The 12,908-nt window shown below is 46.5% G+C and overlaps 1 protein-coding gene across 7 annotated transcripts in view; it reads left to right on the top strand.

Annotated features, from left to right (window-relative positions):
* The window catches only part of LOC126235704 (lethal(2) giant larvae protein homolog 1), a 337,149-nt gene that overhangs the window by 209,412 nt on the left and 114,829 nt on the right, over window positions 1–12,908 (top strand). For all 7 annotated transcript variants that reach the window (XR_007544801.1, XM_049944464.1, XM_049944463.1 and 4 more), the window contains one exon: window positions 10,387–10,535. Coding sequence is in view for 6 of the 7 variants with exons in the window: in XM_049944464.1 (XP_049800421.1) it covers window positions 10,387–10,535 (149 nt within the window). In the remaining variant the exon portion in view is untranslated. The remainder of the gene's footprint in view (window positions 1–10,386; window positions 10,536–12,908) is intronic.

The following is a 12,908-nucleotide window of genomic DNA, read 5'->3' as shown; positions in this document are numbered from 1 at the left end:
TTTTGTTGATATCCCCCTTTCACGACACTGTCCATTCCGTTCAACAGCTCTTCCAAGTCCTTTGCTGTTTCTGACAGAATTACAATGTCATCGGCGAACCTCAAAGTTTTTACTTCTTCTCCATGAATTTTAATACCTACTCCGAATTTTTCTTTTGTTTCCTTTACTGCTTGCTCAATATACAGATTGAATAACATCGGGGAGAGGCTACAACCCTGTCTCACTCCTTTCCCAACCACTGCTTCCCTTTCATGCCCCTCGACTCTTATAACTGCCATCTGGTTTCTGTACAAATTATGAATAGCCTTTCGCTCCCTGTATTTTACCCCTGCCACCTTCAGAATTTGAAAGAGAGTATTCCAGTTAACGTTGTCAAAAGCTTTCTCTAAGTCTACAAATGCTAGAAACGTAGGTTTGCCTTTTCTTCATCTTTCTTCTAAGATAAGTCGTAAGGGCAGTATTGCCTCACGTGTTGCAACATTTCTATGGAATCCAAACTGATCTTCCCCGAGGTCCGCTTCTACCAGTATTTCCATTCGTCTGTAAAGAATTCGCGTTAGTATTTTGCAGCTGTGACTTATTAAACTGATAGTTCGGTAATTTTCACATCTGTCAACGCCTGCTTTCTTTGGGATTGGAATTATTATATTCTTCTTGAAGTCTGTGGGTATTTCGCCTGTCTCATACATCTTGCTCACCAGATGGTAGAGTTTGGTCATGACTGGCTCTCCCAAGGCCGTCAGTAGTTCTAATGGAATGTTGTCTACTCCCGGGGCCTTGTTTCGACTCAGGTCTTTCAGTGCTCTGTCAAACTCTTCACGCAGTATCTTATCTCCCATTTCATCTTCATCTACATCCTCTTCCATTTCCATAATATTATCCTCAAGTACATCGCCCTTGTATAAACCCTCTATATACTCCTTCCACCTTTCTGCCTTCCCTTCTTTGCTTAGAACTGGGTTGCCATCTGAGCTCTTGATATTCATACAAGTGGTTCTCTTCTCTCCAAAGGTCTCTTTAATTTTCCTGTAGGCAGTATCTATCTTACCCCTAGTGAGACAAGCCTCTACATCCTTACATTTGTCCTCTAGCCATCCCTGCTTAGCCATTTTGCACTTCCTGTCGATCTCATTTTTGAGACGTTTGTATTCCTTTTTGCCTGCTTCATTTACTGCATTTTTATATTTTATCCTTTCATCAATTAAATTCAATATTTCTTCTGTTACCCAAGGATTTCTATTAGCCCTCGTCTTTTTACCTACTTGTTCCTTTGCTGCCTTCAGTACTTCATCCCTCAGAGCTACCCATTCTTCTTCTACTGTATTTCTTTCCCCCATTACTGTCAATTGTTCCCTTATGCTCTCCCTGAAACACTCTACAACCTCTGGTTCTTTCAGTTTATCCAGGTCCCATCTCCTTAAATTCCCACCTTTTTGCAGTTTCTTCAGTTTCAATCTGCAGTTCATAACCAATAGATTGTGGTCAGAATCCACATCTGCCCCTGGAAATGTCTTACAATTTAAAACCTGGTTCCTAAATCTCTGTCTTACCATTATATAATCTATCTGATACCTTTTAGTATCTCCAGGATTCTTCCAGGTATACAACCTTCTTTTATGATTCTTGAACCAAGTGTTAGCTATGATTAAGTTATGCTCTGTGCAAAATTCTACAAGGCGGCTTCCTCTTTCATTTCTTCCCCCCAATCCATATTCACCTACTATGTTTCCTTCTCTCCCTTTTCCTACTGATGAATTCCAGTCACCCATGACTATTAAATTTTCGTCTCCCTTCACTACCTGAATAATTTCTTTTATCTCGTCATACATTTCATCAATTTCTTCTTCATCTGCAGAGCTAGTTGGCATATAAACTTGTACTACTGTAGTAGGCATGGGCTTCGTGTCTATCTTGGCCACAATAATGCGTTCACTATGCTGTTTGTAGTAGCTAACCCGCACTCCTATTTTTTTTATTCATTATTAAACCTACTCCTGCATTACCCCTATTTGATTTTGTATTTATAACCCTGTAATCACCTGACCAAAAGTCTTTTTCCTCCTGCCACCGAACTTCACTAATTCCCACTATATCTAACTTTAACCTATCCATTTCCCTTTTTAAATTTTCTAACCTACCTGCCCGATTAAGGGATCTAACATTCCACGCTCCAATCCGTAGAATGCCAGTTTTCTTTCTCCTGATAACGACGTCCTCTTGAGTAGTCCCCGCCTGGAGATCCGAATGGGGGACTATTTTACCTCCGGAATATTTTACCCAAGAGGACGCCATCATCATTTAATCATACAGTAAAGCTGCATGTATTGTTACTTCAGCTTTTAAAAAAAAAAAAAAAAAAAAAAAAAAAAAAAAAAAAAAAAAAAAAAAAAAAATTGACATGTTCCACATCCACGAGGATCTCCTCAGCATGGATCTATGGAACGAAAACTAATCTAATCTAATCTAATCTAGATGTTGAGTCGCAGATAGGCACAACAAAAAGACTATCAAACAAATAAGCCTGTGGTCAAAATGGCCTCCCCCCCCCCCCCCCCCCCACACACACACACACACACACAATGATCTCAGTCTCTGGCTGCCAGGGCCAGACAGTCCTTTCATTGTGCCTATTTGCGACTTAACGCTGTGCCTACTGTAATTAATATAATCTTCTTCTAACAATCCTTATGTGAATGATCCATAGGAGGGTCGTAGTATATTGTTAGTCATCATTTAAAGCCAGTCTTTGAAATTTTTTTTTTAAGAAGGCTTTTGCAGATAGTTTATATATGTCTTCATGAGTTTGCCAATTCAGTTTCTTCACTAGCTCTGTAAAACTCTCTCCCACAGGTCAAACAAACCTATGACCATGCCCTTCTGTGTATACATTCAATATCCCTTGCTAGTCTTATTTGGTATGCATCCCCACACACTTGAGCAATGTACCACGTTCGTTTACAAGAGTAGACTGATTGCATTTTCCAAGTTTTCTACTAATTAACAGAAGTCTATCACCTGCTTTACCCATGACTGTGCTTATGAGATCATAGCATTTCATATCCCTGCAAAGTTACATCCAGGTATTTAAACAATAGGAAGCCCATGATGGAATAATGACAATATTATGGAAAGGACAGATTGCTACTCTATATGGTGAGTAGCAATCTGTATTCCGTATGTGAATGGAACGGGAAGAAACCATAATAACTGGTACCACGAGACATACTCTCTGCTATGAGCTTCACATTAGTTTGCAGAGAATAGGTGTAGATGTTATTGAAGTGTCAACTTCATGTAAAAACAGATCATTGATACATCCAAGCAGCAACTGAATCTTTGTTGGGTATCAGAGGATAACTTTTAATGGTGTTTTCTCAGACTTGGCCCTAATTAAAAGAAAAAAAAAAATCATGCTTTTGGCGCAACAGTTGTTAGATGTGCTTCTACACACAAATCTATCTTGTACAAGTTTACTCATCTCGGCGTAACTACTGCAGCCTATATCCGCTTAATTCCCCTTACTGCAGTAAAGTTTCAATCCTACTTCACAATTCTTACCTACCATACTTACCTCCATTACCAAATTAATTATTCCTTGTTGCCTCAGGATGCATTCTGCTATCAATCTATCATTTCGTTTAGTCATAATGTGCAATAAAGCTCTTTTCTCCCCAGTATAATACAGTGCCTATCCAATATATTAGTGGCTCGAGCTGCACATCTAATTTTCAACATTAATGTGTAATGCTACAATTTTAAAACTTCTACCCTTCTGTTGTGTGCGGACTGTTCATTGTTCATAAAGGGTCACACTCCACACAAATATTTTCAGAAAAGAATTCATAAAACTTAAACATCTGTCCAACATTACCAAATGTCTCTCTTTCAGAAAAGCTTTTCTTGCTGTTGCCACAGCATTTTACATCCTCTCTACTTCAGCCACACAAGAAATTTTTACAGATATTCTTAATGCCCAAGTATGTACTTGAGAGGTTAATATTCACGCCCACATGCTCTTACTCATTACGTATGGATATAAAACTCTACATTTACACTACTGTTGTAATCTTGGGTTCAGAAAATGATTGTGAACATGTAAAAGAGACCAGAAGTAAGACATTTTGTTTTCTTAAAATGTTTGGATAACTATTGTCAATAATACGCAAAACAAAGCTGAGAGCAGGCAGGGTTTACTTTGGACATGGAATTGAAAATAATTAATTTCTAGCCTTAGTGGAAGAAACTTGATAGAGTAATGTGTAAACCAGGAAGCTATAGGATTATGTAGAAAAAGGTTTCTGTGAACTTTCAAGTTTTGGGAAAATTTTTGCACAGTGAACGATATGGTTGTTTGGCTACTATTGTATTTAAAATTGAAAGCACACTGTGCCAAGTAAATTTTTGTACAGACAAGAAATTGAATAATGGGACAGGAAAAATTATGTTTGAGTGTATGTAATGTAGATCATGAAACGTGAAATATCGCTGATGACAAAGTTGAGTGGTTGATAATACACACAAACAACTCGACTTAGCATGTCTAGATTGTCCCCATTTCTCTTCACTTGCCTCCTTATTTCACAAACTTAAATCTTTCAGTTCGTGTTAATCCTTGCATACAGTGTCTACCATTCTCATTTTATTTTCTGAATGTACTAATGCTTTCTTATAGTAGACACACTCAGATTCCTATTTGCCTTCCCTAACATTACTGAGAGTTAATTATATCATTACATAGTAGGTATAAATTATATTACGCTAACTGAAACGTTGGTAATGACTTATTTCTGATCCCAATAAAAAACACTATCGCCACAGGCCTTGAAGGCCCAGTGGTACCAACAACCGCTGTTTCATCCCGGTGATCTTACAGGAACCAGGGTTACCATTGCTGCACCAAACTTCACATCTAAGAAAACACGATAAACATCCTCTCCATTGCGGTGGTGTTTCCACAAATACTAAAAAAATGTAAGAATCACATAATGTATATATTCCCTATCATGAATAGGTTTGAAATGGGAATTTAATCAATAATTTATCGTGATTAGTGTGTGGGGTTGACCGTAGGCTTACCGTACGTTCCGGATTAGCCTCAACAGTTCTGGCTAAATAGTGCTCTCTGGGGCTCCAAAAATTTCCAAGGATTAGAATTCAATGAGTGGGAGCGTTTTTTTCAACCTACATGTTCAAAAACTCTGTTTTTAAGCACTCTCCCTCCCCCCCCCCCACCATATCTCTCTCTCTCTCTCTCTCTCTCTCTCTCTCTCTCTCTCGCTCCCCCTGCTCCTCTGTCCCCTACCCTCTGCCCCCCTCTACTACCCTCTGCCCCCCTCTACTACCCTCTGCCCCCCTCTACTACCCTCTGCCCCCCTCTACTACCCTCTGCCCCCCTCTACTACCCTCTGCCCCCCCCTCTACTACCCACTGCCACCCCTCTACTACCCACTGCCACCCCTCTACTACCCACTGCCACCCCTCTACTACCAACTGCCACCCCTCTACTACCCACTGCCACCCCTCTACTACCCACTGCCACCCCTCTACTACCCACTGCCACTCCTCTACTACCCTCTGCCCCCCCTCTGCACCCCCCTCTTCTACCCTCTGCACCCACCCCCTCTACTACCCTCTGCACCCACCCCCTCTACTACCCTCTGCACCCACCCCCTCTACTACCCTCTGCACCCACCCCCTCTACTACCCTCTGCACCCACCCCCTCTACTACCCTCTGCACCCACCCCCTCTACTACCCTCTGCACCCACCCCCTCTACTACCCTCTGCACCCACCCCCTCTACTACCCTCTGCACCCACCCCCTCTACTACACTCTGCACCCACCCCCTCTACTACACTCTGCACCCACCCCCTCTACTACACTCTGCACCCACCCCCTCTACTACACTCTGCACCCACCCCCTCTACTACACTCTGCACCCACCCCCTCTACTACACTCTGCACCCACCCCCTCTGCTACCCTCTGCACCCACCCCCTCTACTACCCTCTGCACCCACCCCCTCTACTACCCTCTGCACCCACCCCCTCTACTACCCTCTGCACCCACCCCCTCTACTACCCTCTGCACCCACCCCCTCTACTACCCTCTGCACCCACCCCCTCTACTACCCTCTGCACCCACCCCCTCTACTACCCTCTGCACCCACCCCCTGTACTACCCTCTGCACCCACCCCCTCTACTACCCTCTGCACCCACCCCCTGTACTACCCTCTGCACCCACCCCCTGTGCTACCCTCTGCACCCACCCCCTGTGCTACCCTCTGCACCCACCCCCTGTACTACCATCTGCACCCACCCCCTGTACTACCATCTGCCCCCCCCCACTCTACTACCCTCTGCCACCCCCACTCTACTACCCTCTGCCACCCCCACTCTACTACCCTCTGCCACCCCCACTCTACTACCCTCTGCCACCCCCACTCTACTACCCTCTGCCACCCCCACTCTACTACCCTCTGCCACCCCCACTCTACTACCCTCTGCCACCCCCACTCTACTACCCTCTGCCACCCCCACTCTACTACCCTCTGCCACCCCCCACTCTACTACCCTCTGCCACCCCCCACTCTACTACCCTCTGCCACCCCCCACTCTACTACCCTCTGCCACCCACCACTCTCTACTACCCTCTGCCACCCCCCACTCTCTACTACCCTCTGCCACCCCCCACTCTCTACTACCCTCTGCCACCCCCCACTCTCTACTACCCTCTGCCACCCCCCACTCTCTACTACCCTCTGCCACCCCCCCTCTCTACTACCCTCTGCCACCCCCCCCTCTCTACTACCCTCTGCCACCCCCCCTCTCTACTACCCTCTGCCACCCCCCCCCTCTCTACTACCCTCTGCCACCCCCCATCTCTACTACCCTCTGCCACGCCCCCTCTACTACCCTCTGCCACCCCCCCCTCTACTACCCTCTGCCACCCCGCCACTCTACTACCCTCTGCCACCCCACCACTCTACTACCCTCTGCCACCCCGCCACTCTACTCCCCTCTGCCACCCCGCCACTCTACTCCCCTCTGCCACCCCGCCACTCTACTCCCCTCTGCCACCCCGCCACTCTACTACCCTCTGCCACCCCGCCACTCTACTACCGTCTGCCCCCCCCTCTACTACCGTCTGCCCCCCCTCTACTACCGTCTGCCCCCCCTCTCTGCTACCGTCTGCCCCCCCCTCTGCTACCGTCTGCCGCCCCCCTCTGCTACCGTCTGCCGCCCCCCTCTGCTACCGTCTGCCCCCCCCTCTGCTACCGTCTGCCCCCCCCTCTGCTACCGTCTGCCCCCCCCTCTGCTACCGTCTGCCCCCCCCTCTGCTACCGTCTGCCCCCCCCTCTGCTACCGTCTGCCCCCCCCTCTGCTACCGTCTGCCCCCCCCTCTGCTACCGTCTGCCCCCCCCTCTGCTACCGTCTGCCCCCCCCCTCTGCTAACGTCTGCCCCCCCCCTCTGCTACCGTCTGCCCCCCCTCTCTGCTACCGTCTGCCCCCCCTCTCTGCTACCGTCTGCCCCCCCTCTCTGCTACCGTCTGCCCCCCCTCTCTCTGCTACCGTCTGCCCCCCCTCTCTCTGCTACCGTCTGCCCCCCCTCTCTCTGCTACCGTCTGCCCCCCCCTCTCTCTGCTACCGTCTGCCCCCCCCTCTCTCTCTCTGCTACCGTCTGCCCCCCCTCTCTCTCTCTGCTACCGTCTGCCCCCCCCCTCTCTCTCTCTGCTACCGTCTGCCCCCCCCTCTCTCTCTGCTACCGTCTGCCCCCCCCTCTCTCTCTGCTACCGTCTGCCCCCCCCCCTCTCTCTCTGCTACCGTCTGCCCCCCCTCTCTCTGCTACCGTCTGCCCCCCCTCTCTCTCTGCTACCGTCTGCCCCCCCTCTCTCTCTGCTACCGTCTGCCCCCCCCTCTCTCTCTGCTACCGTCTGCCCCCCCTCTCTCTCTGCTACCGTCTGCCCCCCCTCTCTCTCTGCTACCGTCTGCCCCCCCCCTCTCTCTGCTACCGTCTGCCCCCCCCTCTCTCTCTGCTACCGTCTGCCCCCCCCCTCTCTCTCTGCTACCGTCTGCCCCCCCTCTCTCTCTGCTACCGTCTGCCCCCCCCTCTCTCTGCTACCGTCTGCCCCCCCTCTCTCTCTGCTACCGTCTGCCCCCCCTCTCTCTCTGCTACCGTCTGCCCCCCCCTCTCTCTCTGCTACCGTCTGCCCACCCCCCTCTCTCTGCTACCGTCTGCCCACCCCCCTCTCTGTGCTACCGTCTGCCCCCTCTCTGCTACCGTCTGCCCCGCCCTCTCTGCTACCGTCTGCCCCGCCCTCTCTGCTACCGTCTGCCCCGCCCTCTCTGCTACCGTCTGCCCCGCCCTCTCTGCTACCCTGTGCCCCGCCCTCTCTGCTACCCTGTGCCCCCCCCCTCTCTCTCTACTACCCTCTGCCCCCCCTCTATCTCTCTCTACTACCCTCTGCCCCCCCTCTTTCTCTCTCTACTACCCTCTGCCCCCCCCTCTTTCTCTCTCTACTACCCTCTGCCCCCCCCTCTTTCTCTCTCTACTACCCTCTGCCCCCCCCTCTTTCTCTCTCTACTACCCTCTGCCCCCCCCTCTTTCTCTCTCTAAAACCCTCTGCCCCCCCCCTCTTTCTCTCTCTACTACCCTCTGCCCCCCTCTACTACCCGCTGCCCCCCCCTCTTTCTCTCTCTACTACCCTCTGCCCCCTCTCTACTACCCGTTGCCCCCCCTCTACTACCCGTTGCCCCCCCCCCTCTTGCAATGCTTCTCTCCCCGGCAACCCCCATGCAACTTCCTCCCTCGACTCCCCCCACTGCAACCGCAACTCTCCCCTCTCTGCCTGCCCCCCCTACTTTCCCCGCCTCCACCTCCCGCCTTCACTATCTACTTACCCCTGCCCTCCCCTCTCTACCCCTCTCCATCTCTTCCTCTACCTGCACCCCTCTCCCACACCCGTTCCCTCCGTCCCATGCCCCCTCCCTCTCCCTCTCTGTCCAATCCCCCTCTTGCTCCCCATGTGTGATGTCAGCAATAGTGAATCTCTCTTTTTTTCTTCCTGTTGCATATAAAGCACAGGGTGATATTAAAGACAGAGTGCATACAACTAAATATAGGAGTGCTATTAATGGTACTATACTGTACCACCTCACCAATAATGAGACATTTTTTAAAGCAAAAGATTTGATCTGCAGTGTGCTGCTGAGTTGTATACATTTTTATACCGCATTGCTAAACACAAACTCAGTTTCCGAACATCAGACTGCACGTCCAAACTAGTAAAAGTTGTATGACCCACAATTTATATCAACTAGAGCAAACACCAAGGCTAATGTTAATGTTTTTTCAGCTTTTATATGTGGTAATGTGTTGTCCTTTGGAAAACATTGTTACAGTAACAATGAACCATCCCAAACAGAAGTCTAGTAAAAGTTGTCAGTTTATCAAAAGTTACTTCAGTCTGGAGGAGGGAACTGAAATTAAACTTCAAAATTTCAATTTAGTTTCAAATGGTACTGCTCAAATGGTACTGCTCAAATGGTACTGCTCAAATTTTGACTCAGTGTCGTTTTGAGTGTGTGAAAAAATATGAACTTGAAAAAAAAAAGTTGTTTTGAAGACATTTTTATGTTTTTCTCTTTTGTGAAATGAACAGCTCATCAAAGTACCAAGTCTAAGAGGAGGGGGAGGGGGTTAGTAACTGCAAAATGATGTTATTTAGTAATGCTTCCGAAGCTTGGCAAAAGAAACTAGGATAGCATCTAAAGGCGCCTGTCCAAAGGGTTACCAAAGGTAGAGTATCTTGTTACAGTGAACTAGAAATGCCATATTTGACTTAGTGGGTCTCCTCCTCTTCCCTGACAACAAAAGCAATCTGCTATTAGTTTTATTATGGCCATGTGAAAGGAACTATTGCCACCAATGAAGCATTGCTGAACGGTTTATATTTGCTAGAAAATGTCTGGATAATTTTTAAAATGCGTGAAAAAGACTGGGATTTGCATTATTTTTTCAAAGCTTTTTATGTATTTGTCACACTATTAATGCAAATTTCGTGACATCCATCACAATTTCCATTAGTGTAACAATGGAAATTTCATTGTGCATGCTTATTTTTGGTACCAAACAGCTTTACAGCACTTATATAAAAAAAGTTATGTAATATTGTCTGACATTTTCACTATGAACATTCTTGGTGTGTTCAGTAGTAGGTGTCTGTCATTAAATGATTTAATGTAATATGTTGCAGTTTAGTATCAGTAGCACAGTACATATTACTTAAATGTACTGCCTACAATAATTGTAAACTGATTAACATACTTTATTATGTTTCTGTTATCTACCGATTTGGCTAATTTATCTTCCATTTCCAAACTTGTAGTGGAGCAGAAGCATCAACACCATCCTCAGCACCACTCAGTCCTGTTGAAGCCAAACCAGTGGAACGTCAGGTCGAAGCAAGACCTGTTGACGATTCTCTTGGAAGCATGGTTCGGTGTTTATATTTTGCAAAGACCTTCATCATTAGCGGTCAGTCAGATTCCTGTTATTTGATATATAATTAATAATAACATGCATTTGTTAAAAATGAAACTTTCTCACTAAAATTATCACAGATGTGTCATGCATTCATTTTCTTGTGGAGGAAGGTGGGGTGATACGGTACTAAAACAAAGGGAGCAGACATACATTTTGTGGTCTGAAAATTGCAAGACACCCACTGCTGTTCATTCCAGATTTGTTTCTGGGAATTAAGGTAGGAATTTTGATCAGCCCTGTGCAACAAAACCATCTGATTTAGTTGTAACCTAGAAGAAACTGAGATGCAGTGTGTGATGGTCTGCTGGTTCTTTACTGTGATATCCAGTGGCAAAGTAAAGTCTAATTGAGAGCTAAAACTTCCTCATATTTAGTCTTGCTCCAGTCAATATTCGACTTTTGAAATAAGCAAGGCTTCTCATTAACTTCTCATTTGTTGTACTCTTGTTTACAATAATTGTACATTAAAAAGTCGTTACATTACTCAGAACATCACAAAAACATCTATAACAATGAAGTCCAGAAAAGTGTACATTGCCATGGATTGCAGAATGTGTTTGTCCAGGGTTTGATTAATTAACAAGACACTGATTCCCTCAATGTTCGCTTTATTGTGCAATACCAAACAAACCAGTTTCTTAAGTACATTGTGCTGACTTTGTAAGAAATCAATTGCCAACCTGCAGCCTCTGCTACTAATATATTGATATTTTCTCCACAGTTAGTTTGTAATACTTTGTTGTTATGAACGTCTTCACAGTTAATTTTATTAAATAACAGATCATTGTTTAAGTTTGGTTTACTTCATTCTTTCTCCTTAAAACATGTGTTTCTGTCATAATTGTGACAATATGCTAAAATTCAAATATCTGCCATTTATTAAGAATATGAACAATATTGGACTTCAGCACATGAATTTAGCTGTACACAAAATCAGTTTGTTTTTTATAAAAAAGCCAAACTTAACATAAAATTTGTAAATTTAAATTATGTGGGCAATGAGGTACCTCATATTTTTGTATTTTTACCTGCTGTTTTTGAATTTCTGAAAAATAATTGTAAAGAAAAGCAAAAACCTCATAATTGTACCCAAAAATGTTAATAATTTCCCCAAAACAAATACAACAATCCAAAACACCGAAAAGTGTGAATCATTGTACTCTCTTGTCCGCCCAGGAGCATTTTTTCAGTCCTCAGTATGGACTAAAACTTTTCCATGCCTGCCTTGCACCAACCCATGTGTCTGCTTTCTCTTGTGTGCCCCTTGACCTCCTGTCCTTCTGATTTATACGTCATCCCCTTTTCCTTTCTTTGTTTTGCATCACATTGTGCCCTGCAGTTCCAGCCACATGGTGTTCCCTCCCTGTGACTTATTAAAACCTCAACTCATTTCCCCCCTTTCTGTAGTGTAAATATGACTACTGCGCCACTCTGATCCTGTTTACATCCTTGTGTCTTTCTGTAACCAATTATATGCTAGCTCAAATGCTTCAACTCACACTGCCCACTCGTGCACAGCATCACACCAAACTTGGACAGCTCCATATTCTGCCACATTACCAGCTCCAGTTTTTATTGCCTACCATCATTGCACTTGTCTGACCTGCGATGATCTATTCCACGCTATACCATGTGCTCTCAGACATGGTATCAGAACCATCCTTGTCTCCTCACCTTCCCATCACCTATGTATCCTCTCATCTTAATCCCCCCCCCCCCCCACACACACACACACACAGAGACAGAGAGAGAGAGAGAGAGAGAGAGCGCTAGCTTCTCTTTCTGTGCTGCTTGTCTCCTCTTCTCCTGTCCTTTTCCCCTCTCTTGGGGAGATGTCTCGTGCCTCCATGGGCTCTTGAAGCTCATTTGCATTGGTTTGCTTGTAGGAATATTCTCTCTTGTACTGCTCTTTCCCTGCACTGCTCTTTCCCTGCACTGCTCTTTCCCTGCACTGCTCTTTCCCTGCACTGCTCTTTCCCTGCACTGCTCTTTCCCTGCACTGCTCTTTCCCTGCACTGCTCTTTCCCTGCACTGCTCTTTCCCTGCACTGCTCTTTCCCTGCACTGCTCTTTCCCTGCACTGCTCTTTTCCTGCACTGCTCTTTTCCTGCACTGCTCTTTTCCTGCACTGCCCTTTCCCTGCACTGCCCTTTCCCTGCACTGCCCTTTCCCTGCACTGCCCTTTCCCTGCACTGCCCTTTCCCTGCACTGCCCTTTCCCTGCACTGCCCTTTCCCTGCACTACTTATTCCTCGTTTTGTTCTTTCCCTGTTTAGCTCTTTCCCTGTTCCACTCCCGCTCTTTCCCTGTTCCGCTCCCGCTCTTTCCTTGTTCCGCTCACGCTATTTCCTTGTTCCACTCCCGCT

This window comes from Schistocerca nitens, chromosome 2 (assembly GCF_023898315.1).
Source record: "Schistocerca nitens isolate TAMUIC-IGC-003100 chromosome 2, iqSchNite1.1, whole genome shotgun sequence".
NCBI lineage: Eukaryota > Metazoa > Arthropoda > Insecta > Orthoptera > Acrididae > Schistocerca > Schistocerca nitens.
This window is presented reverse-complemented; position numbering and strand designations above follow the sequence as displayed.